At 48.6% G+C, this 27,717-nt stretch overlaps 1 protein-coding gene across 1 annotated transcript in view; it reads right to left on the bottom strand.

Moving 5' to 3' along the window:
- LOC129710876 (coronin-6-like) overlaps window positions 1–27,717 on the bottom strand; it is an 80,573-nt gene that overhangs the window by 19,285 nt on the left and 33,571 nt on the right. The window contains 2 exon segments of the mRNA XM_055658166.1: window positions 1,343–1,472; window positions 12,900–13,022. Coding sequence (XP_055514141.1) covers window positions 1,343–1,472; window positions 12,900–13,022 — 253 coding nt within the window.

The raw sequence follows: 27,717 nt of genomic DNA, 5'->3' as shown, positions 1-27,717 counted from the left end.
TCGTTTGGACCTCCAGGGGTCCAAATGACAATTAAATTGACTCTGACTCTCTGACTCTGACTCTGACTGGGGCAGTGTGGACAACTGAGGGACTGTCAAAGGAGAAGGTTGTTTCACTGGGGAAGTCCACAGACTAGCCGGGCAACATGTGGGCGGTATAGACCACCAGTGTCCAGAGAGTTGTGGACGCAGCCCTGACCCTCACGCACACCAACCACCCTCCCTTCCATTGACTCCATCTACACCTCACGCTGCCTCGGCAAGGCCAGCAGCATCATCAGCTACCCTACACACACTAGGGACAATTTACATGTACACCAAGCCAATTAACATACAAAAAAACATGCACGTCTTTGGAGTTTGGGAGAAAACCGGAGCACCCGGAGAAAACCCACGCCGGTCATGGGGAGAACGTGCAAACTCCGTACAGACAGCACCCGTAGTCGGTATCGTAACCCGGATCTCTGGCGCCGCGAGGCAGCAACTCTACCGCTGCGCCACCGTGCTGCCTGACCCGTTACTCCAGCAATGACATGGAGTGATACAGCGTGGAAACAGGCCCTACGGCCCAACTTGCCCACACCGGCCAACATGTCCCATCTACACTAGTCCCACCTGCCTGCGTTTGGTCCATATCCCTTTAAAACTGTCCTATCCATGTACCTGTCTAACTTTTTTTTAAGTGTTGGGATAGTCCCAGCCTCAACTACCTCCTATGGCAGCTTGTTCCATACACCCACCACCCTCTGTGTGAAAACGTTACAACTCATATTCATATTAAATCTTTTCCCCTTCACCTTGAACCTGTGTCCTCTGGTCCTAGATTCCCCTACTCTGGGCAAGAGACACTGTTCATTTACCCGATCTAGTCCTCTCATGAATTTATACATCACTATAAGATCACCCCTCATCCTCCTGCGCTCCAAGGAATAGAGACCTGACCTACTCAACCTCACCCTGTAGCTCACACCCTCTAGTCCTGGCAACAACCTTGTGAATCTTCTCTGAACCCTCTCCAGCTTGACAATATCTGACAGAACTGAACACAATACTCTGAAAGTGGTCTCACCAACATCTTATACAACTGCAACATGACCTCCCAACTTCTATACTCAATACTCTGACTGCTGAAGGCCAAAGTGCCAAAAGCCTTTCTGACCACCTTGTCTACCTGCGACTCGACCTTCAAGGAACCATGCACCTGTACTCCTAGATCCCTCTGCTCTACAACACTCCCCAGCAGGTAAATCTGTCAACCCTTCACCTTCAAACCTATGTATTGTGTTTGATTGGCAGGTGTGGCTTGGCTTGAGCCGACCCTGCCCACAGGTGATGGCGTTACCTGCGCTCAGTAGGACGTTGCGTGCAGTTGGATGCCAGGAGATGATGCCCACCCGCTTCGAATGTCCTTCCAACACGACGATGGGATCGGTGATGTTGCGTAGAGTCAGGTGGTCTGGGATCTGCCATACCTGGGAGGAGAAGACAGCTGATTAGAGAGCGTCAGAGAACCTCACAACGGCACGGTGGCGCAGTGGTAGAGTCGCTGCCTTTCAGCGCTTGTAGCACCGGGTTCAATCCTGACCACGGGTGCTGTCTGTACGGAGTTTGCACGTTCTCCCCGTGACCTGCGTGGGTTTTCTCCAGGTGCTCCGGTTTCATCCCACATTCCAAAGACGTGCAGGTTAGTAGGTTAATTGGCTTGGTGTAAATGTAACATTTGTCCCTAGTGTGTGTGTGTGCGTGTGTAGGATAGTATTAGTGTGCGGGGATCGCTGGTCGGTGCGGACTCGACGGGCCAAAGGGCCTGTTTTCGCACTTTATTGCTAGAGTCTAAATTCTTAAGTGATATTTGGGTCAGGAGGCTTCATCAGACTGTGTGACAAAACAAACTGCCGATGCTGGTTTACACCAAGGATACACACAAAGTGCTGGAGTAACTCAGCGGGTCAGGCAGCATCCCAGGAACAAATGGATGGGTGACGTTTCGGGTCGGGAGATTACAATGAGGCTGAAGAAGAGTCGCCCATCCGTTTTCCCAATGATCCGCTGAGTTACTCCAGCACTTTACGCCATTTTATTTTGTAGAATCATAGACAATAGGTGCAGGAGGAGGCCATTCGGCCCTTCGAGCCAGCACCGCCATTCAATAGGATCATGGCTGATCATATAAAATCAGTGCCCTGTTCCTGATTTCTCCCCATATCCCTCGATTCCTTGAGCCCGAAGAACTAAACCGAACTCTCTCTTGAAAACATCCAGTGAAATGGCCTCCACTGCCTTCTGTGGCGGAGAATTCCACAGATTCACAACTCTCTGGGTGAAAACGTTTCTCCTCATCTCAGTCCTAAATGTCCGACCCCTTATTACATAGAAACATAGAAACATAGAAAATAGGTGCAGGAGGAGGCCATTCGGCCCTTCGAGCCAGCACCGCCATTCATTGTGATCATGGCTGATCATCCCGTATCAGTAACCCGTGCCTGCCTTCTCCCCATATCCCTTGACTCCACTGGCTCATAGAGCTCTATCTATCTATTCTTCAACTGTGACCCCTGGTTCTGGACTCCCCCAACATGGGGAACATTTTTCCTGCATCTAGCTGGTCCAATCCTTTAAGAATTTTATATGTTTCTATAAGATGCCCTCTCATCCTTCTAAATTCCAGTGACTACAAGCCTGGTCAGCCCATTGTAAACCAGCATCTGGATAAGGGGGAAATCCTTTAAAGCCGAGATGAGAAGAACTTTTTTCACACAGAGAGTGGTGAATCTCTGGAACTCTCTGCCACAGAGGGTAGTCGAGGCCACAGTTCATTGGCTATATTTAAGAGGGAGTTAGATGTGGCCCTTGTGGCTAAGGGGATCAGGGGTATGGAGAGAAGGCAGGTACGGGATACTGAGTTGGATGATCAGCCATGATCATATTGAATGGCGGTGCAGGCTCGAAGGGCCGAATGGCCTACTCCTGCACCTAATTTCTATGTTTCTATGTTTCTATCTGCAGTTCCTTGTTACGACATTACTAAGATATTGAGTGGAACGATGAAATAATCTTTGATTATCTCGTTACATCATCCCAATGAGATTATGGACTTTGGGGACAAATAGCAATTTTCTTCAAACAATACAAAAACTGTAATGTACTTCCCTCAATCTTCTCATGTTCAGTGGTTCAAACATCACCGCAAATCACAGCAGGTTAGAAGTTTACACGACAATTTACAGACACCATTTATGTTCAATTTCAATTTAATTCAAATCACATATTAAATCCCCACTTTAATATTTATGTTACTCATTTCAAATGATGGGATCATTCAAATTCCTCGGTACCAAATGACTATGATCAGGGTAATAACGTCACAATTGCCATCTTCTCCGCTTCTCGTTCAAAATGAACAGCCCAGAACTTTTTTTATTATTGGGCTAAATTATGGTCATAAGTTCATAAGTGATAGGAGCAGAATTAGGCCATTTGGCCCATCAATCTACTACCCTATTCAATCACGGCTGATCTATCTCTCCCTCTCAACCCCATTCTCCTGCCTTCTCCCCATAACCCCTGACACCCGCACTAATCAAGAATCTATCTATCGCTGCCTTGGCCTCCACAGATTCACCATCCTCTGACTAAAGAAATTCCTCTGCAACCTCTTTCAAAAGGTACGTCATTTTATGCTGAGTCGAGGGCTATTTCTATTGACTATTTAATTAACTGATTAATTTAATTAACTAAAATTAACCGTTTAGTCTGATGTCAGTGCTAATAATAGATTGCCAATATCTGATTATAAAATGGCCTTCTGTTTCAGAGACAATTATTTTGTGCAATGTTCCGTGAAGAGCAGAAAGTTAATTTCTATGTAGGGAGACAAATAATGAACTATTCATAACAGAAATATTTACGATGAGCTGAATCTGTGCTATGGTAGGTGGCACGGTGGTGCAGCGGGTAGAGTTGCTGCCTCACTGCGCCAGAGACCCGGGGTCCATCCTGACTCCAGGAGCTGTCTGTACGGAGTTTGCACGTTCTCCCCCCGTGAACTGTGTGGGTTTTCTCCGGGTGCTCCGGTTTCCTCCCACACTCCAAATACATGCAGGTTTGTCGGTTAATTGGCTTCTGTAGATTGTCCCTAGTGTGTAGGGAGTAGATGAGAAAGTGGGATAGCATAGAACTAGTGAATGGGTGATGGATGGCCAGCATGGACTCAGTGGGTCGAAGGGCCTGTTTCCATGCTGTACCACTGATTCAATCGATCAAACTCCAATCACTGCGATCAACACTTGACTTCACCCAAGGGGCCATGATTGGTTTTAGATTTGCAGGATCCTCCTGACACCCTAGTTGTGGAATAAATATCTTGATCCAGAGGGACAGGAAAAGACTACAAAAAGTAGTAAACACTGCCCAGTCCATCATCGGCTCTGACCTTCCTTCCATCGAGGGGATTTATCGCAGTCACTGCCTCAAAAAGGCTGGCAGTATCATCAAAGACCCACACACCATCCTGGCCACACACTCATCTCCCCGTTACCTTCAGGTAGAAGGTACAGGAGCTTGAAGACTGCAACGTCCAGGTTCAGGAATAGCTACTTCCCCACAGCCATCAGGCTATTAAACCTGGCTCGGACAAAACTCTGAATATTAATAACCAATTATCTGTTATTTGCACTTTACCAGTTTATTTATTCATGTGTGTATATATTTATATCATGGTATATGGACACACTGATCTGTTCTGTAGTAAATACCTACTATGTTCTGTGTGCTGAAGCAAAGCAAGAATTTCATTGTCCTATACAGGGACACATGACAATAAACTCACTTGAACTTGAACTAAGTTTCAAGGCAAATGCATGGAAACTTCACTGTAAAAATATAGCCTATGTGTAAACAGTGGCCAACCTTACAGAGCTGTTTGATGGGAGATATTTTGTTGCCTTTCAGTTTAAAGTAATTGACTTCTAGACTAAAGGAGATAGATTTATGTTCATGAATTCTAGGAGCAGAATTAGGCCATTCGGCCCATCAAATTGAACCATATAAGATTATTAAGGGTTTGGACACGATAGAGGCAGGAAACATGTTCCCAATGTTGGGGGAGTCCAGAACCAGGGGCCACAGTTTAAGAATAAGGGGTAAGCCATTTTGAACAGAAGAGGAAACACATTTTCTCACAGAGAGTGGTGAGTCTGTGGAATTCTCTGCCTCAGAGGGCGGTTCTCTGGATACTTTCAAGAGAGAGCTAGATAGGGCTCTTAAAGAGAGCGGAGTCAGGGGATATGGGGAGAAGGCAGGAACGGGGTACTGATTGGAGAATGGGGTTAGGAGGGAGAGATAGACCAGCCATGATTGAATGGCAGAGTAGACTTGATTGGCCGAATGGCCTAATTGTGTTCCTATCACTTATGAATTTATGAGCTGTGAGCACAGACATGATGGGCCGAATGGCCTGTTCCTGTGCTGTACTGCTCCATGTTCTATGTAATAATTATTTAGATTGTACACACATTGGAGCAGACATTTGTAACTCTGAGGACGGATGGGATTGTGTGGTTTTAAGTGATTGAGGGAAAGGCAGGTTGTTGAACAGGAGAGGGCAGCGGTTTGCCAGCATCAGGAACTCAATTCTGCAGCGACAGAGTTATTAATGTGTATGAAGGAACTGCAGAGGCTGTGTCACACTGAACATAGACACAAAACGCAGGAGTAACTCAGCGGGACGGGCAGCATCTCTGGAGAGAATAAGAGTGGGTGACGTTTTGGGTCGAGATAGTCTGAAGAAGGGTCTCGACCCGAAACGTCACCTATTCCTTCTCTCCAGAGATGTTGCCCGTTCCGCTGAGTTACTCCAGCATTTTGTGTCTGTCTACAGCAACATCTGCAGCGATAAGTCATCGAGTTGCTGCCTCACAGTGTCTGAGGTCCAGGTTCGATCCTGACATCGGCTGCTGCCTGTGTGGAGTTTGCACGTTCTCCCTGCGACCTCCGGGTGACTTTAGAGTTTACTTTTAGACTTTAGAGATGCAACACGCAAACAGGCCCTTCGGCCCAATGGGTCCGAGATGACCAGCGATCACCCCAACACTAGCTCCGACCTACACACACTAGGGACAATTTACTATTTTGACCGAAGCCAATTAACCTACAAACCCGTACGACTTCGCAGTGTGGGAGGAAACCGGAGCACCCGGAGAAAACCCACGCAGGTCACGGGGAGAACGTGCAAACTCCGTACAGACAGCACCCGTGGTCGGGATGGAACACGGGTCTCTGGCAGGCAGATCTGAGTTGATCCTGCCATCATGTTCAGCACAGATATTGTGGGCTGAAGGGCCTGTTCCAGGGCTATCCCGTTCTATGTTCTAAAGAACGGCCGTCCATTGGAAGGTGGGGAAGTCTCTGTGAAAACTGAGTTTAACGTTGGACCTTGCAATTGTAAAAGTCAAGTGTCTGGGGGAAGGGGGAATATCTGACCAGTTCATCACCAGATCCAGAGTTCCGTGGACAAAGCCTCTTCTCATCAAAGTTCCTAGGAGGATCGCGAGCAAATCCAAAATAAGCATTTCAGAATGTGGATGGAGGGAGGGGAAGAACTGCTGGAAATATTCTTCCATTGTTTATTTGTTGGCACAAGTGCTAACTCTACAACTTTGCATTAATTGGTCACAAAACTAATTTCTTACCAGGAATGATTAAGAAAGAACTGCAGATGCCGGAACAATCGAAGGGAGACAGAAATGCTGGAGAAACTCAGCGGGTGAGGCAGCATCTATGGAGCGAAGGAAATAGGCGACGTTTCGGGCCGAGTCCCTTCTTCAGTCTGATGTGGGGTGGAGGGGGGGGGGGGGGGGACGACTGATTGTGGGGGAGGGGTGGAGATGTAAAGGTCCCCACCTGAAAAGTCACCTATCCATTGTTGAGGTTTAATAAGAATTTAAGGAGTAACTTCCTCATACAACAGTGATGGGTGTATGGAACGAGCTGCCAGAGGAGGTAGTTGAGGCTGGGACTATCCCAACTTTTATGAAACAGTTTGACAGGTACATGGATAGGACAGGTTTGGAGGGATATGGACCAAGCGCAGGCAGGTGGGACTAGTGTAGCTGGGGCATGTTGGCCGGTGTGGGCAAGTTGGGCTGAAGGGCCTGTTTCCACACTGTGACTCTAAACGCCACTATTGTAGATGCATTTGTAAACCAGCAGTTCCTTGTTTCGACTTCAATAATATTTCACTCGCTATGAAGGTTGTAACGATCGCTAGCCTTTCTGTTAGCTCGTTGCCCAATTGTGCAATCTTCACGTGGCCTGGCCAAGTAACACATTTGGAAGGCACTGTTTACAGACTCTAACCATGAATTTCTTCCTCAGGGAACATAAAACATTCCAGTAATTACGTTTTCATTATCAGAATAAATTCCTGTTGCCATAGCAAATAATAAACTCCATTCTCTGAAGGTCTGGAAAGCAATGAAGAGAATTCTGCAAAGGAAGTGTGTATTATCATTGGCTTCTACACACTTTAGACTTTAGAGATACAGCGCGGAAACAGGCCCTTCGGCCCACTGAGTCTGTGCCGACCAGCGATCTCCCCGTACATTAGCACTATCCTACACACACTATTTACAATTTTTACCAAAGCCAATTAACCTACAAACCTGTACGTCTTTGGAGTGTGGGAGGAAACCGGAGCGTTTGTGGAATTCTCTGCCTCAGAGGGCGGTGGAGGCCGGTTCTCTGGATGCTTTCAAGAGAGAGCTAGATAGGGCTCTTAAAAATAGCGGAGTCAGGGGATATGGGGAGAAGGCAGGAACGGGGTACTGATTTGGGATGATCAGCCACGGTCACATTGAATGGCGGTGCTGGCTCGAAGCGCCGAATGGCCTCCTCCTGCACCTATTGTTCATTGTCTATTGTCATCCGGAGAAAACCCACGCAGGTCACGGGGAGAACGTACAGACTCCACATAGACAGCACCCGTAGTCAGGATCGAACCTGGGTCTCTGGCGCTGTGAGGCAGCAGCTCTACCCGCTGCACCACCGTGCCAAACCACAACTGCACACTTTGCCATGGGAACAGAACTCTCTCTCAGGAAGCGCGTGTGTGAGTGACAGTTAGTGCGGGTGTCAGGGGTTATGGGGAGAAGGCAGGAGAATGGGGTTAGGAGGGGGAGATAGATCAGCCATGATTGAATGGTGGAGTAGACGTGATGGGCCGAATGGCCTAATTCTGCTCCTATCACTATGTGTGGGGGGAGAGTCAGGATTGAATTCCATCAAAGCCAAACCAGCAGGAGTTTACTTGCTGGAACAGAAAAATAAAACCCTCGCTCATTTATTCTTGTGAATCAATGAATCGCTACAGAAATAGCTGGGGCACAACAGCAAATGCCAAACCAAACCTCAACAAGAAAGGTCAGAGTGCCCACTTCATTCATAGCACGCTGAGACCAAATCAACCTTATTGGTTCCGTGCTATAGAGTCGTAGAGTGATACAGCATGGAAACAGGCCCTTCGGCCCAACTTGCCCACACTGGCCAACATGTCCCAGCTACACTAGTCCCACCTGCCTGCATTTGGTCCATATCCCTCCAAACCTGTCCTATCCATGTACCTGTCGAACTGTTTCATAAAAGTTGGGATAGTCCCAGCCTCAACTACCTCCTCGGGCAACTCGTTCCATACACTAACCACCCACCTGTATGAATCCAGTGTTAGAACAACTTGGGCAAAGATGAATATAACTTCATGGGTTTTCCTGGAGTACAGGAGTGTGAGTGAGGGGTGGGTTTTCCTGGAGTACAGGAGTGTGAGTGAGGGGGTGGGTTTTCCTGGAGTACAGGAGTGTGAGTGAGGGGTGGGTTTTCCTGGAGTACAGGGTGTGAGTGAAACCTGGAGTACAGGAGTGTGAGTGAGGGGTGGGTTTCCCTGGAGTACAGGTGTTCAAACCCATGAGAGATATCGACATTGAGATGAATAGCCACAGTCTTTTCCCCAGGGGTAGGCGAGTCTAAAACTAGAGGGGCATTGATTTAAGATGAGAGGGGGAAAGATTTTAAGAGGAGCCCAGGGGGCTAGTCTTCCACGCGGAGGGTGGTGGGGAGATGGAACGAGCTGCCAGGGGAAGTGGCCGAGATTCACACAATAAACCGCACCTGGATTGGGAAGGTTCGGAGAAATATGGGGAGGTGATGAAAAGTGGGACTAGTTCATGGAGTGGCACGGTGGTGCAGAGGGTAGAGCTGCTGCCTCACTGCGCCAGAGACCCGGGTTCCATCCCGACCACGGGTGCTGTCTGTACGGAGTTTGCACGTTCTCCCCGTGACCTGCGTGGGTTTTCTCCGGGTGCTCCGGTTTCCTCCCACACTCCACAGACGTGCAGGTTTGTGGGCTAATTGGCTTGGTGTAAATGTAAATTGTCCCGTGTGTGTGTGTAGGATAGTGTTAGTGTGCGGGGATCGCTGGTCGGGGCGGACTCATAGGGCCTGTTTCCACGATGTACCTCTAAATAACAAGATACATCGTGAGTCTGAAGAAGGGTCACCCTATTCCTTCGCTCCCATCGATGCTGCCTCACCTGCTGAGTTTCTCCAGCATTTTTGTCTACCTAAAAAACTAGGACTAAGCTGGGTTAGGCAACTTGGTTAGCATGGACACTTGGGGCCGAGTGGCCTGTTGCAGGCTGTATAACAATAGACAATAGACTCTATGACTGCAGAGATTTGACTTTGGCGATGATTATTTTGGACTTTCCATGACATTGGAGATTGTTAGTGGAGAACTCGCTGCTTCCATCCAGGATTACAGGCATCTAGCTCTTGGCAAGTTTAACGTTTCAGACTGGAATTTATTATAGAATATCTCTGGACCATGTCCCAGAACAAAGCTTTACACAAACCTTTGTTGAACGAAAGGCTTTCGATGAAGTAGTTGAAATGAAATGCGCACAAGTCTAACTTTAAACCGGTTGCTAGGCGCTGTTGCAATGGTGTCGGGTAGAACCGCTGCCTCACACACCACCACAGAGCCGGGATCCATCCTGGCTACGGGTGCTGTCTTTGTGGAGTTTGCACGTTCTCCCCGTGACCACGTGCGTTTCCTTCCACATCCCAATGACGTGCGCGTTTGTAGTTTAATCGGCGCTCTGTACATCGCCCCCTAGTGGGTGAGCGAGTGGGATAACGTGGAAGTTCATGATAGGGGCAGAATTAGGCCATTCAGCCCATCATATCCACTACGCCATTCAATCATGGCTGATCTATCTCCCCCTCCTAATCCCATTCCCCTCCCCATAACACGAAACGTCACCTATTCCTTCGCTCCATAGATGCTGCCTCACCCGCTTTTTGTCGACTAAACCTATGTCCGCTAGTCCTCGATTCCCCTACTCTGGGCAAGAGACTCTGTACATCTACCTAATCTATTCCTCTCGTGACTTTATACATCCTTCTTCAGTCCCTTCATCTTTATGTATGAACCAGCAGCTCTGAAGCGTCACCATTTCTCCAGAGTTGCTGCCTGATCTGCCGAGTTACTCCAGCATCTTTAGCTCTTTGTGTCTACAGAAGATTACAAGCTCGCTGGATGAGGGAGACCCGGGTGCCATCCTGGCTACGGATGCTGTCTGTACGGATGCGGGGAGAAGGCAGGAACGGGGTACTGATTGTGGATGATCAGCCATGATCACATTGAATGGGGGTACCGGCTCCAAGGGCCGACTGCCCTACTCCTGCACCTACTTTCTATGTTTCTATGTTTAACCAGGTGGAACTAAAGAGCCTGCAGAATGCAATAGAAAGATGAAGCTAATAATATATTGGTCACGTGAGGTGACATACAGTCCCCCTTCAAGCTCCGCAGCTTCTTTGCTGCAGCCTCGTTCAGGTCAGTCTCTGCAGAGTGAGTCCAGAAATAGCTCACGTTGGCTGCGAGCACCATCTTATTGTTTGTTCAGCAAAACTGCTCCAGAGTGGCTGTAACCCAACGAACAGCGAACCTCTCATCCATCTGTGCCGTTCAATAGCCTGACCTGCCACTCTGTGTACATGAGTGGCACGGTGGTGCAGCGGGTAGAGCTGCTGCCTCACCGCGCCAGAGACCCGGGTTCCATCCTGACTATGGGTGCTGCCTGTACGGAGTTTGCATGTTCTCCCTGTGACCGCGTGGGTTTTCTTCGGGTGCTCCGGTTTCCTCCCACATTTCAAAGACACGCAGGTTTGTACATTAATTGGCTTCTGTGTAAATGTAAAATCATCCCTAGTGTGCGGGGATCGCTGGTCGGCACGGACACGGTGGGCCGAAGGGCCTGTTTCCGTGCTGTATCTCTAAACAAAACTAAACATAAGTATTTCATCAGACACTTCACAGCTCGGTTTGGGAACTGCTCCATCCAAGACCCGCAAGAAATTGCAGAGAATTGTGGACGCAGCCCAGACCATCGCACAAACCAACCTCCCTTCCACTGACTCCATCTACACCTCACGCTGCCTCGGCAAGGCCAGCAGCATCATCAAGGACCAGACCACTCCCTCTTCTCCCCTCTCCCATCGGGCAAGAGGTACAGAAGTGTGAAAACAAACACACACCTCCAGATTCAGGGACAGTTTCTTCCCGGCTGTTATTAGGCAACTGAACCATCCTACCACAACCAGAGAGCAGTCCTGAACTACTATCTACCTCATTGGTGACCCTCGGACAATCTTTAATCTGTACTTCCCTTATCCTGTATCTGTACACTGTGTATGTCGCGATTGTAATCATGTATTGTCTTTCTGCTGACTGGTTAGCACGCAACAAAAGCTTTTCACTGTACCTCAGTACACGTGACAATAAACTAAACTGAACTCAAACTAAACAAAGTGCTGGAGTAACTCAGCAGGTCAGGCAGCATCTGTGGAGAACATGGATAGGTGAAGTTTCACAGAGTGCTGGAGTAACTCAGCGGGTCAGGCAGCATCTGTGGAGAAACGTGGATAGGTGACGTTTCACAGAGTGCTGGAGTAACTCAGCGGGTCAGGCCGCATCTGTGGAGAACATGGATAGGTGACAACTAGACAGTCGTCCTGAACTACTATCTGCCTCATTGTAGTATAGTGCTAGAGTATGGGGGTCGCTGGTCAACATGGTCTCGGAGGGTCGAAGGGCCTGGTTCTGTGCTGCATCTCTAAATTAAACTAAACTGAACTGAACTACATCGGTCTGAAGAAGGGTCTTGACCCGAAATGACACCCATTCCTTCTCTCCAAAGATGCTGCCTGTCCCGCTGATTTACTCCAGCATTCTGTGTCTACCGTTGAACTGACATCATCATCATGGTTGCAAACATCAACGGGCGCGGTGCCTTACAATGCCGTGTACGACAGCGATCGCAACTTCTATTGAAGTGTGGATGGCCGTTGGCTTGCTAGAAGCTCATCCGCCCTTTGACAGGTCTTGTTTTTGGTCCTGCTGGGGGTCCACAGCCCCCTCCTCACCTGGCAAACCAGGTGGGGGAGACGGTTTAGTTGCCGACTATCCGACCATGGAGCGGGTAGCACGGGGTTACGTGGAGGGGGGTGCAGCTTACCAAGATGGTGGAGGAGGGATACCAGCTTACCAAGATGGTGGAGGAGGGAATGCAGCTTACCAAGATAGTGGAGGAAGGGCACCAGCTTACCAAGATGGTGGAGGAGGGGATGCAGCTTACCAAGATGGTGGAGGAGGGATACCAGCTTACCAAGATGGTGGAGGAGGGAATGCAGCTTACCAAGATAGTGGAGGAAGGGCACCAGCTTACCAAGATGGTGGAGGAGGGGATGCAGCTTACCAAGATGGTGGAGGAAGGACTACAGCTTACCAAGATGGTGGAGGTGGGGATGCAGCTTACCAAGATGGTGGAGGTAGGACTACAGCTTACCATTACAGTGCAGTCCTCAGAGCCACTGGCGATGACGTTGTCATTATGAGGGCACCAGTCGATGTCCAGTACGGGAGCTGTGTGACCGCACACCAGTGGGTGGTTCTTGTCCACGCGGCCAGTCTGAAAAGGAACAGAGGAACAACCTTTACTGACCCACCAACGACAAACAACATCAGTCAGAGTGTTTAAAAACGAACTGCAGATGCTGGAAAAATCGAAGGTAGACATAAATTCTGGAGAAACTCAGCGGGTGAAGCAGCATCTATGGAGCGAATGAATAGGTGACGTTTCGGGTCAGTCAGGAGATCGGACCCCACACGAAATGTCTTGTGTCCACTTCCATCACAGATGCTGTCCGACGCGCTGAGTTGGAATGTCCAGCAATGTCCAGCTCTGTGCAAAACCACAACAAGCAGAGAGTTGTAGATGTGGCCCAGTCACCACACACACCACACTCCCCACCATTGTAGATGTAGCCCAGTCCCACACACACCACACTCCCCACCATTGTAGATGTAGCCCAGTCCATCACACACACCCCACACACACACCACACTCCCCACCATTGTAGATGTAGCCCAGTCCCACACACCACACTCCCCACCACACCACTCCCAACCATTGTAGATGTAGCCCAGTCCCACACACACACCACACTCTACACCATTGTAGATGTAGCCCAGTCCCACACACACCACCCTCTACACCATTGTAGATGTAGCCCAGTCCATCACACACACCACACTCCCCACCATTGACTCCATCTACACTTCACGCTGCCTCGGGGAAAGCAGCCGACATCATCACAGACTTGTCCCTGTCCCACCCCGGTCATTCCTTCTTCTCCCCGCTCCCGTCCGGCAGAAGTTACAGAAGCTTGACAGCGCGCACCACCAGACTCAGGAACAGCTTCTTCCCCTCTGTGATCAGGCTTCTGAACGGCCCTTCCGTAAGCTAGGGTGCTGTCCGATTCACCGCTACCCCATTGCGGACATTGGACTTTGTCTGTGGAACTGATGCTCTACAATGCTGAGAACTATATTCTGCACTCTGTATCTTCCCCTTTACTCTACCTATTACACTGGAGTTTGGCTTGATGTATTCAACAACATGGAATGTGGAACAGCACAGGAACAAGCCCTTCGGCCCACAATGTCTGTGCTGAACATGATGCCAAGACCAACTCTTAACTTCCTGCAATTGATCCATATCTCCATTCCTTGCATATCCATGAGCCTGTCTAAAAGTCTCTTAAACACCATTATCGTATCTGCGCATTCCAGGCACCCACCACCCTCTGTGTAAAACAAAATGCCCCACACATCTCCCTCTTCTCCCCTCTCCCATCGGGCAAGAGGTACAGAAGTGTGAAAACACACACCTCCAGATTCAGGGACAGTTTCTTCCCGGCTGTTATCAGGCAACTGAATCATCCTACCACAACCAGAGAGCAGTCCTGAACTACTATCTACCACATTGGTGACCCACGGACTATCCTTGATCGGACTTTGCTGACTTTACCTTGCACTAAACGTTATTCCCTGATCATGTATCTGTACACTGCAATTAGCTCTATTGTGATCATGTGTTGTCTTCCCGCTGACTGGATAGCACGGAACAAAAGCTTTTCACTGTACTTAGTGACAATAAACTCAACTTGAACTTCCCCCACTCATCATAATGCTATGTCCTCTAGTCTTTGATATTCATCTGCTGGGGATAAAGGTTCTGACTATCAAAGTAACATTAGCAAATTTGCAGATGACACAAAGCTGGATGGCAGTGTGAACTGTGAGGAGGATGCTATGAGAATGCAGGGTGACTTGGGACAGGTTGGGGGAGTGGGCAGATGCATGGCAGATGAAGTTTAATGCGGATAAATGTGAGGTTATCCACTTTGGTAGCAAAAACAGGAAGGCAGATTACTATTTAAATGGCGTCAAGTTGGGAAAAGGGGAAGTACAACGGGATCTGGGGGTCCATGTACATCAGTCTACGAAAGTAAGCATGCAGGTACGGCAGGCAGTGAAGAAAGCGAATGGCATGTTGGCCTTTATAACGAGGAGTCGAGTATAGGAGCAAAGAGGTCCTTCTGCAGTTGTACAGAGCCCTAGTGAGACCACACCTGGAGTGAATTGAATTGAATCCTTTATTTGTCATTCAGACTTTTCGGTCTGAACGAAATGGAGTATTGTGTGCAGTTTTGGTCCCCTAATTTGAGGAAGGACATTCTTGCTATTGAGGGAGCCCAGCGTAGGTTTACAAGGTTAATTCCCGGGATGGTGGGACTGTCATATGCTGAGAGAATGGAGCGGCTGGGCTTGTACACTCTGGAGTTTAGAAGGATGAGAGGAGTTCTCATTGAAACATATAAGATTGTTAAGGGTTTGGACACTCTAGAGGCAGGAAACCTGTTCCCGATGTTGGGGGAGTCCAGAACCAGGGGCCACAGTTTAAGAATAAGGGGTAAGCCATTTAGAACAGAGACGAGGAAACACTTTTTCGCACATAGAGAGTTGTGAGTCTGTGGAGGCCGGTTCTCTGGATACTTTCAAGAGAGAGCTAGATAGGGCTCTTAAATATAGCGGAGTCAGGAGATATGGGGAGAAGGCAGGTACGGGGTACTGATTGTGGATGATCAGCCATGATCACATTGAATGGCGGTGCTGGCTCGAAGGGCCGAATGGCCTCTACTCCTGCACCTGTTGTCTATTGTCTATTGCCCTCTCTATAGGGCTCACAGTTTTACACAGGTGAACACAGCACTCTGTGTTTTGCTCAGGTGTTGCAGCACCTGCAGTTACCTGCTGCCCAGTGAAGGAGAGAAGTGTCACTTCACCTGCGAAGATTGATGAACTAACAACGAGTTCCTCCCATTGAACATGAAAGAATACAGCACCGGACCTGGCCCTTCTGCCCACATGTTCTCTGCTATCAGACTTCTGCACGGTGGCTCACCGGTAGAGCTGCTGCCTCACAGCGCCAGAGACACGGGTTCGATCCTGACCACTGGCGCTGTCTGTACGGCGTTTGCACGTTCTCCCCGTGACCGCGTGGGTTTGTACATTGTCCCTCGTGTGTGTAGGATAGTGTTAGTGCGCGGGGATCGCTGGTCGGCACGGGCTCAGTAGACTGAAGGGCCAGTTTACGCGCTGTATCTCAAAGTGGTCCTTCCATAAGCCAGGGTACTGTCCAATTCACCTCGACCCCATTGCGGACATTGGACTTTGTCTCTGGAACTGATGCGCTACATTGCTGAGAACTATATTCCGCACTCTGTATCTTCCCCTTTGTGGAAGACATGTCTGAAAGTGGTCACCTCATCTTCTATATATCCACACTCCACTGCAGACTGGATGTGTAGGAAGGAACTGCAGATGCTGCTTTATACCAAAGATACTGTAGACACAGAGTGCTGGAGTAACTCAGCAGCTCAAGCAGCATCTCTGGAGAAAAAGGATCGGGTCTGAGGAAGGGTCCTGACCCGAAACTTTACCTATCCATGTTCTCCACAGATGCTGCCTGACCCGCTGAGTTACTCCAGCACTCTGTGAAACGTCACCTATCCATGTTCTCCACAGATGCTGCCTGACCCGCTGAGTTACTCCAGCACTCTGTGAAACGTCACCAATCCATGTTCTCCACAGATGCTGCCTGACCCGCTGAGTTACTCCAGCACTCTGTGAAACGTCACCTATCCATGTTCTCCACAGATGCTGCCTGACCCGCTGAGTTACTCCAGCACTCTGTGAAACGTCACCTATCCATGTTCCCCAGAGATGCTGCCTGACCCGCTGAGTTACTCCAGTGTCTTTTTATAAATTAGTGTTTCAGAGGCTTTTAGGTCCATGCCCTCCAACAATTCCAAAGCTGGGTATGATTGACCTCAAATCTACGCAGGTGTTTGGACTCGGGACACCAAAGACAATTGCTGTCTTCTTGATGGGCATGTCCAAAGTGACCCCGAGGTGTCTTCGGTTGAGACAAGCTCCAAAGAGTTTAGTTTAGTTTTGTTACTGTCACATCTGACCTATAAGGCTTACAGTGCCTGTATTTTTGTTTCCATGACCCTCCAATCAATTCTTATTCCACTTGTGGTGGGATCAATCAATGCTGCCTCACACTGTCAGTAACCTCAGGGAGGCACGGTGGCGCAGCGGTAGAGCTGTCTGTACGGAGTTTGCACGTTCTCCCCCTGATCTGCGTGGGTTTTCTCTGAGATCTTCGGTTTTCTCCCAACGCTAAAATAACAAAGACTTGGTTGTAGTCCCCCTTTTGTAGTTTTAATGTTTATAATAGAGCACTGTTTCCCTCTCTTTCTTTTATAAGGCTTATGTTATCCCTATTTTCTCGTCTGTGGAGTGTGTGAGGGGGGGGGGGAGGTAGGGCACTGCACGGGGGGGGGGCACACTTTACTTTCGTTTTAGACCTTTTTCCTAAAGGTCCAGGGGCTAGGTCTGCGTTTGTTTGTTTGTTTGTCCGTTCCGGTTTAGACGGCGTGCACACGGCCGACAGACAACAACCGCTCGCCTTTTTCAAAAAAAACTTAATTTTAATTTCAAGTTGTCGTGAACGTTGCTGGGTGTTGTGACTGTCGGACGACCAATCTCCCTCGGGCCCACCGTATATCGTGGCGGAGGCTGCGGCAAGTAAAGGGTCTGTCCCACTTGCCGATGTTTATCGGCGACTGCCAGCGTCACGTCAGGGTCGGCAAAATAATTTTGAACGTTTCAAAATCCAGCGGAGACCGAAAAAACGGCGCGCGTCAATACGTGATCACGCCGAGTCACATCGATATTTCAGTCAATGATAGATAACATAGAAATTAGGTGCAGGAGTAGGCCATTCGGCCCTTCGAGCCTGCACCGCCATTCAATATGATCATGGCTGATCATCCAACTCAGTATCCCGTACCTGCCTTCTCTCCATACCCTCTGATCCCCTTAGCCACAAGGGCCACATCTAACTCCCTCTTAAATATAGCCAATGAACTGTGGCCTTGACTACCCTCTGCGGCAGAGAGTTCCAGAGATTCACCACTCTCTGTGTGAAAAAAGTTCTTCTCATCTCGGTTTTAAAGGATTTCCCCCTTATCCTTAAGCTGTGACCCCTTGTCCTGGACTTCCCCAACATCGGGAGCAATGTTCCTGCATCTAGCCTGTCCAAACCCCTTAAGAATTTTGTAAGTTGCTATAAAATCCCCTCTCAATCTCCTAAATTCTAGAGAGTATAAACCAAGTCTATCCAATCTTTCTTCATAAGACAGTCCTGACATCCCAGGAATCAGTCTGGTGAACCTTCCCTGCACTCCCTCTATGGTAATAATGTCCTTCCTCAGATTTGGAGACCAAAACTGTACGCAATACTCCAGGTGTGGTCTCACCAAGACCCTGTACAACTGCAGTAGAACCTCCCTGCTCCTATACTCAAATCCTTTTGCTATGATGCCGGCAGTCGCTGAAAAAATGGCCAAGTCGGACAGGCCCTTAAGAATTTCATTGCTCCGGTGTTAGTGTACATGACAATAAACTCTCCTGACTCTTGGTCAAGATCGCCACCCAATACGTCACGCACACGGTGCCCGCGTGGCAACAAATGCCAGGCGCGTTCAAAGAGAAATTGTCAATTTCTGTTTTTGCAAAAGCGTGAGTCCACTTCCATCCAGCCCGCGGCCTGCACTTGATCAGATTACATCGCTTCCTCCAGGGCTGTTTGTATAGTCGGCCTGACAACAGTCAATCCCTTCTCCCTTCCTCCTTGCACTGTGACTGCAAACCAAAACATCACATCGCAGTCCATTACATCAGTGCCCCAGCGGTGAACACAACTCAGTACTTAGCCTCGCCTTCTTGGCAAGGAAATACCAATACACTCACAGTACAGAAGGCAGCGGAGGCCAAGTCAATTATATATTTAAGGCAGAGATAGGTAGATAGACTCTTGATTAGTGCGGGTGTCAGGGGTTATGGGGAGAAGGCAAGAGAATGGGGTTAGGAGGGAGAGATAGATCAGCCATGATTGAATGGTGGAGTAGACTCGATGGGCCGAATGGCCTAATTCTATTCCTCTCACTTATGACCTTATGTAACAATAAGCTAAACATCTAAAAGTCCTTTGGGCGGGTACATGGATGGGAAAGGTTTAGAGGGAAGTGGGCCAAATGCGGGTGAAAATGGGAATAGTTTAGATGGCATGGATGAGATGCGATGGGCCGAAGGGCCTGTTTCCGTGCTGTGTGACTCTGTGACTCTAAATACAGAAACACAAACCAGGAGGAAGTCCTGAGTCACTGATCCGCATGCGAGGAGTTTGCAAATTGTGTTTTTTTTTAAATGTCCGCCCTCTTCTGAGAAAAAGGAAGTTCACACAATGGAACTCAATCCTAAATCCATTGTCCTGGCAGGGGGGGGAAAATCCAACAGCCGCTGGTGATTCCGTTCCACAAACACCAACATTACACAGCACACAGAGGATGTTGTTTGCTTCTGACTTTTTGCAAGGGGCTCATTACATCACCAGCTAAAGAAAAACTGGTGGTTACACAAAAAAGCTGGAGAAACTCAGCGGGTGCAGCAGCATCTATGGAGCGAAGGAAATAGGCAACGTTTAAGGAAATAGGCAACGTTTCGGGTCGAAACCCAAGGGGTTTCGGCCCGAAACGTTGCCTATTTCCTTCGCTCCATAGATGCTGCTGCACCCGCTGAGTTTCTCCAGCTTTTTTGTGTAACCTTCGATTCTCCAGCATCTGCAGTTCCCTCTTAAACAAAGAAAAACTGGTGACTTCTACATGGAATATGGAACATAGAACAATGTTTAGCTCAGAAACAGGCCATTCTGCCCACAAAGATGGCTTCAGATTCTGTCCAGCTTATTGTCACGTGTACCGAGGTACAGTGAAAAGCTTTTGTTGCGCGCTAACCAGTCAGCGGAAGGGCTGTACATGATTACAATTGGTTTCCTCCCACACTACTACAAAGGCGAGCAAGTTTGTAGGTTAATTGGCTTCTGAAAATTGTCCCTAGTGTGTAGGACCGAGCTAGCATGAACGGGTGGTCACTGGTCAGCACGGACCTGGTGGGCCGAAGGGCCTGCTTTCGTGTTGTATCTCTAAACTAAAACAAGCAGCCCATTCCTCCTCTATTTTGTTTAGAGATACAGCACGGAAACAGGCCCTTCAGCCCACCTATTCTGTACTCACTAACACTATCCTACACACACTCGGGCCAATTCACAATTTTTGTCAAATCCAATTAACCTACAAACCTGCACGAGTTTTGAGCGTGGGGGGAAACCGGCGGAAACCCACGCAGGTGACGGGGAGCGGATACGGACAGCGCCCGTGGGTGTTGGATCGAACCCGGGTTTCCAGCGCTGTGAGGCAGCAGCTCTACCCGCTGCACCAGCGCACTGCCCTACAACTCACAGCAGGAGGACCCAGGCTCCTTGTCATCAGGAGGCCAGAAGATTAATAAACCATTTGTTCCAGCTCTGCTTCAGCCAGTAATGTTGGCAAGACAAGGACATCATCTTACTGTCCACTACCAATTGCTGAGCATTATATAACAGTCTGTATCAAAAGACATGGAGACTCAGCGTCGTGCCCCTTGGCCAGTTATGTCGGGTTGCTGCTTGTTTATCAGCCATGGGCTTTAATGACATAATACACTTTCCGCGGAATATGTAAGGAAGTGATTATTGTTCAAGTGGAGATTCTTGGAAACCAATTTAAAGTTTCGTGTTCAGCGTCCACGATCTCAATGGGATATTTAGGGGAAATTGAGATAAAGATGTTTTCACAACTTGTAATTAACTTAACTTTAGCGGGACTTTAAGCAACTTATTTGTGCAGAACATGGATCAGAAACGTTGGCAAACAGTGCTGGAGTTCTGCAGGCTTTTTTTCCCGGCAGAAATACTTTGGAGAGAAGGAATGGGGCACACGTTTCGAAATGTCCCGCGCATGTGCTTTTTCTCAGAGAGAGCTGGTGAGTCTGCGCACATTCTCTGCCTCAGAGGGCAGGTGAAAGGCCGGTTCTGTTAGACACAAAATTTTGGGAGTAAAGAGCGGGATAGGGCATCTCTGGAGAGAAAAACGTTTCAGGTCAAGCATCTTCAGGGATATGGGGAGAAGGCAGGAAGAGATAGAATGTATCGGAGACATGATCACATTGAATGGGGAGGGATGGCTCGAGAGGGAAAAAGGGCTATCCTGAAGTTAGAGAAGTCTATGTTCTACCGCTGGGGTGTAAACTACCATCTTTCGCTTGGGCAGCTTACAACCCAGTGGAATGAACATTGAAGATGAACACAAAATGCCGGAGTAACTCAGCGGGACAGGCAGCTTCTCTAGAGAAGCCCCGGATCACGTTTCTAAACGGAGACGTGAAAACACTTTTTTCTCCAGTCAATCCATTCTTGGAATTCTATGCCTCTTAGGGCGGTCTGGAGGCAGTCTCTCACTTCCATGGTACTGTGAGAGAGAGCTAATAGGGCTCTTAAGAAATCGGAGTCAGGATTCCCAAAAAAGGCCGAATGGGGTACTCCTGCACCTGATTGTCATCTTTTCACATTGAACTCCAGTGCTCTGCTCGAAACGACACCTATCCTGTTCTCCATAGATGCTGCCTGACCCACTGATTGTTACTCCAACACTCTGTGAAACGTCACCTATCTATGTTCTCCACAGATGCTGCCTGACCCGCTGAGTTATGGTGCAGCAGCATCTATGTAAGGAAATAGGCAACTTTTCGGGCTAAGGAAATAGGCAACTTTTCGGGCTGAAATCCTTCAGGAAATAGGCAACGAAGAAGGGTCTCGACCCGAAACTTCACCCATTCCTTCTCTCCAGAGATGATGCCTCACCCGCTGAGTTACTCCAGCATTTTGTGTCTACCTACAATTTAAACCTTGCATCTGCAGAGTTCCAGCAGGCCACAGCTGCCAGGAAGTTAGAGAGACAAAGAGAGTCTGCGGAGAGTTACGGCATTTGGCACGGAGTGGGAAGCTGCAACGTGGCCCTTCCTCCAACCCCCGACATGGAATGATCTCTTATAATAAAACCCAAGGTTATTTCGATAAGTCTAGGAGCAGCTTTGACAAGTTCGTTAGCACCAAGGTACCAGGTGGCCAGTGGGGTGATGGCTTCCCAATGTCCAATACAGTGAAGGATGAACAAAAATGTGCTTCTTGGTTGGATGTCATGAGGAACAGTAGGATTAAGGCCATTCAGCCCATCAAGTCCACTCCGCCATTCAATCATGGCTGATCTATCTCACCCTCCTGACCCCATTCTCCTGCCTTCTCCCCACAACCCCTGACACCCGTACTAATCAAGAATCTGCCAATCGACGATAGGTGCAGGAGGAGGCCATTCGGCCCTTCGAGCCAGCACCGTCATTCAATGTGATCATGGCTGATCATCCCCAATCAGTACCCCGTTCCTGCCTTCCCCCCATATCTCCCGACTCCGCTATCTTTAAGAGCCCTACCGAGCTCTTGAAAGTCAGTGTGTTCAGGAAGGAACTGCAGATGCTGCCTTAAATCGAAGATAAGCACAACATGCTGGAGTAACTCAGTGGGTCAGGCAGCATCTCTGGAGAGAAGGAATGGGTGACGTTTCGGGTCGAGTCCCTTCTTCAGACTGAGAGACGGGGAAAATGAAACGAGGGATATAGAACAAATGAGTAACAATGATAAAGGAAATGTGGAGCCCACAATGGTCCATTGTTGGCTGTGGGCGAGGTGATAACGAGTTATTGAGAGTGAAACTAGCACGATGAGTAGGGTGGGGCAGGGGTGGTGAGCGGGGGGGATGCAAAGGTTACTTGAAATTAGAGAAATCAATATTCATACCGCTGGGTTGTATGCTAAACTTCAATCTGCATACCTGTCCAATAGTCTTTTAAATGCTGTTAAAGTCCCTACCACACCTACCCCCTCCGGCAGTTCGTTCCATACACCCACCACCCTCTGTGTGAATATCCCGAGTTTCAGATTCTAGTTCCATATACAACACCTCTTGCCCAGAGTTGGGGAATCGAGGACCAGAGGACATTGATTCGAGGTGAAGGAGGAAAGATTTAATTGGAATCTGAGGGGTAACTTTTTCACACATCTCCACAGATGCTGCCTGACCCGCTGAGTTACTCCAGCACTCTGTGAAACGTCACCTATCCATGTTCTCCACAGATGCTGCCTGACCCGCTGAGTTATGGTGCAGCAGCATCTATGGAGCTAAGGAAATAGGCAAATTTTCGGGCCGAAATCCTTCTGGAAATAGGCAACGTTTCGGGCCGAAACCCTTACGGGTTTCGGCCCAAAACGTTGCCTATTTCCTTAGCTCCATAGATGCTGCCTGACCCGCTGAGTTACTCCAGCACTCTGTGAAACGTCACCTATCCATGTTCTCCACAGATGATGCCTGACCCGCTGAGTTCTGGTGCAGCAGCATCTATGGAGCTACGGAAATAGGCAGCTTTTCGGGCCGCAATCCTTCTGGAACTAGGCAACCTTCCGGGCCGAAACCCCGCTGAGTTTCTCCAGCCCGAAACGGTCACTATTCCCTGAGCTCCATAGATGCTGCCTGACCTGCTCAGTTACTCCAGCACTCTGTGAACCGTCACCTATCCATGTTCCCCACAGATGCTGCCTGACCCGCTGAGTTACTCCAGCACTCTGTGTCTGCCTTCTGTGTGCATTTTGTACAGTTGCCGTCGTTGTGAAGGTTCACAGGATAAGTGATTCACTTCGAACATTAATACCTTTTAAACTGACAAATGATGGCAGGATTATTCTGTATTATCATCCAATTAGAAACGCTGTCGATCATGGCATATTATCAAAGTATTCATTCATTTGTCGCAGTGAAAAAATACATGATGCACATTTTATTCGGAAGGCATTGCAGAGGGGGGTGAAAATTGCCCAATGCCTCACCGGTTCCTCACTCCCCTCCATTGAGTCTGTCCAAAGCAAGCGCTGTCTGCGGAGGGCGCTCAGCATCGCCAAGGACTGCTCTCACCCCAACCATGGACTGTTTACCCTCCTACCATCCGGGAGGCGCTACAGGTCTCTCCGTTGCCGAACCAGCAGGTCGAGGAACAGCTTCTTTCCGGCGGCTGTCACTCTACTCAACAACGTACCTCGGTGACTGCCAATCACCCCCCCCCCGGACACTTATTATTATTTATTCAAAGCATTTGCTATGTCGCTCTTCCAGGGAGATGCTAAATGCATTTCGTTGTCTCTGTACTGTACACTGACAATGACAATTAAAATTGAATCTGAATCTGAACTGAATCTGAATCTGAATTCAAAGGCTTTGAAACATCATCAGCTATAAGAACCTGCACTGCATCATTATCCATTAGGGATAACATTGAAGGGTTTTGTGGAGGGTGGAATCCATTACACAAGCAGAAAGTGAACTGCAAATGGACATTGGGATCAATAACGAAAAGCCAAGACACAGGTTGACAGAATGTAACAGAATGGAGAGCAAGCCAGGCCCAGCACTGGGGAAAGATGGAACTGGCAATGTCCAAGATGTACATCCACTCAAGGGCTTCAGCTACAGGGAGATAACAGCTCCAAGATGGGGGTCAAGGGAAGAGCGTCCACATCGATCGCGGCCCAATTTCCACCGCCACACACAAGAAGCACAAGGCAGACAACGTTGTACGCAGATGCTGAGTGCTGTGTACAGTTTTGGTCTCCAAATCTGAGGAAAGACATTATTGCCACAGAGGGAGTACAGAGACGGTTCACCAGACTGATTCCTGAGATGTCAGGACTTTCATATGAAGAAAGACTGGATAGACTCGGCTTGTACTCGCTAGAATTTAGAAGATTGAGGGGGGATCTTATAGAAACGTACAAAATTCTTAAGGGGTTGGACAGGCTAGATGCAGGAAGATTGTTCCCGATGTTGGGGAAGTCCAGAACAAGGGGTCACACAGTTTAAGGATAAGGGGGAAATCCTTTAGGACCAAGATGAGAAAAACATTTTTCACACAGAGAGTGGTGAATCTCTGGAATTCTCTGCCACAGAAGGTAGTTGAGGCCGGTTCATTGGCTATATTTAAGAGGGAGTTAGATGTGGCCCTTGTGGCTAAAGGGATCAGGGGTTATGGAGAGAAGGCAGGTACAGGATACTGAGTTGGATGATCAGCCATGATCATATTGAATGGCGAATGGTGCAGGCTCGAAGGGCCGAATGGCCTCTACTCCTGCACCTATTGTCTATGTTTCTATGTTTCTATGTAAGTGTGTTCAACTCTGGCTGAACAGCTTCTAATCTTGTGCTTGTGGACTCGATAAGAAGCAGCTCCAAGATGTCTCGTCCCCACCAGCTAACAGCTGTTATCAGGCAACTGAACCATCCAACCACAACCAGGGAGCAGTACTATCGACAGCATTGGGCCATACAAAATATCCATTGACTTGGCCTCCACAGCCTTCGGTGGCAATGAGTTCCACAGACTTCCCGCCCTAATATAAACACCTACGTGCTGCTTCCAACATTCATTGTTCTGGTTTTTATCCAAAGATCTGATGCATTTGAGCAAATATTCCCACTGGGTTCGTTAAGATATTTCCCTGCACTTCTCAGCGGCTTCAAGAGTCAAGAGAATTTTATTGTCATGTCCCAAAACGGCTCAATGACATTCTAACCTGCAGCGGCAGCACAAAATATTCAGCACAGTGTTCTGTAAAACACACAGGGTAGACCCAGAGTGCTGGAGTAACTCAGCGGGTCAGGCAGCATCTATGGAGAACATGGATAGGTGACATTTCACAGAGTGCTGGAAACCCATAAGGGTTTCGGCCCAAAACGTTGCCTATTTCCAGAAGGATTTTGGCCCGAAAAGTTGCACAGATTTCCTTAGCTCCATAGATGCTGCTGCACCATAACTCAGCGGGTCAGGCAGCATCTGTGGAGAACATGGATAGGTGACGTTTCACAGAATGCTGGAGTAACTCAGCGGGTCAGGCAGCATCTGTGGAGAACATGGATAGGTGACTTTATAGGTCAGGGTCCTTGAAGAAGTTTCCCGACCCAAAACTCCACCTATCCGTTCTCCAGAGATGCTGACTGAGCCCCTATGAAACCCACACAGGTCGGGGGGAGAGAACGTACAAACTCCGTACAGACAGCACTCGTAGTCAAGATGGAACCCAGATCTCCGGCGCGGTGAGGCGGCAACTCTACTGCTGCGCCAACGTTCCACCACAGATATGTGTGGACCCACACTGCTGTCCCACCCTACGGGCAGATCGACGGATAGGGTGGTACGGTGAATTCATTAAAGGTTACAGTGCATCCCGTGGAATGGTATGCAAGTGGGTGCCATGGCGACCACAACACAGTTGTGACTCTAGGCTAGGTGTAAGGCCGTTGGACTCTGTGACGTACGGTGAGGCTTTGTCGAGGATTGTTTGTGACTGATTGTCACACAGTTGGTGTAGCCAGTGATCCAGGCGGCCTGCCCTTGACTCCAGAACGACCCGGTCCATCCGTGCAGATCGTGCCTGTTTACAGGCTGGTTGTCCAGCGCAGGCGGGCAAGGCTTGATAAACGCTGCCGGGATTAGCACGCACTTGGTGCAGCGAGCTGATCCGACAAAAATAAATGACTTCACCCTGCAAAATATTCTCCTGACATCAAAGGTGCAGCCTGTGAGTCCGACACCTCGTATTTCATCCACAAACAGCGCTGCCACTTCCACTGATTATCCCAAAGTGAAAGGAGTTGCTGTGGACAAGCTTTTCCCTTTGAGAATAGGAAAGATTCAAACAAGAGGACATGACTTCAGAATTAAGGGACAGAAGTTTAGGGGTAATATGAGGGGGAACTTCTTTACTCAGAGAGTGGTAGCGGTGTGGAATGAGCGTCCAGTGGAAGTGGTGGAGGCAGGTTTGTTGGTATCATTTAAAAATAAATTGGATAGGCATATGGATGAGAAGGGAATGGAGGGTTATGGTATGAGTGCAGGCAGGTGGGACTAAGGGGAAAAAAAGTTGTTCGGCACGGACTTGTAGGGCCGAGATGGCCTGTTTCCGTGCTGTAATTGTTATAATGGTTATATGGGCTCGCTGTTAATTGGTTGTCCAGCGGTGGAGTGGAGTGAACAGCATTCATTAAAACATCGACAGTAGGTGCAGGAGTAGAGGCCATTCGGCCCTTCGAGCCAGCACCGCCGTTCAATATGATCATGGTTGATCATCCCCAATCAGTACCCCGTTCCTGCTTTCTCTCCATATCCCCTGACTCCGCTATTTTCAAGAGCCCTATCTAGCTCTCTCTTGAAAGTATCCAGAGAACCGGCCTCTACCGCCCTCCGAAGCAGAGAATTCCACAGACTCACCACTCTCTGCGAGAAAGTTTTTTTCATCTCCATTCTAAATGGCCGACCCCTTACTCTTAAACTGTGGCCCCTGGTTCTGGACTCTCCCAACATTGGGAACATGTTTCCTGCCTCTAGCCTGTCCAAACCTTATGTGTTTCTATAAGATTCCAGCATCTGCAGCTTAGAAACATAGAAAAATAGACAATAGGTGCAGGAGTAGGCCATTCGGCCCTTTGAGCCAGCACTGCCATTCAATATGATCATGGCTGATCATCCACAATCAGTACCCTGTTCCTGCTTTCTCCCCATATCCCTTGATTCCATTAGCCCCAAGAGCTAAATCTAACTCTCTCTTAAAAACATCCAGTAAATTGGCCTCCACTGCCTTCTGTGGCAGAAAATTCCATAGATTCACAACTCTCTGGGTGAAAAACGAGAGGGGTAAACGAACAGCGCAACTAGCAGGA

The sequence above is a fragment of the Leucoraja erinacea genome, chromosome 28 (genome assembly GCF_028641065.1).
Source record: "Leucoraja erinacea ecotype New England chromosome 28, Leri_hhj_1, whole genome shotgun sequence".
In the NCBI taxonomy this organism is placed as follows: Eukaryota; Metazoa; Chordata; class Chondrichthyes; order Rajiformes; family Rajidae; genus Leucoraja; species Leucoraja erinaceus.
This window is presented reverse-complemented; position numbering and strand designations above follow the sequence as displayed.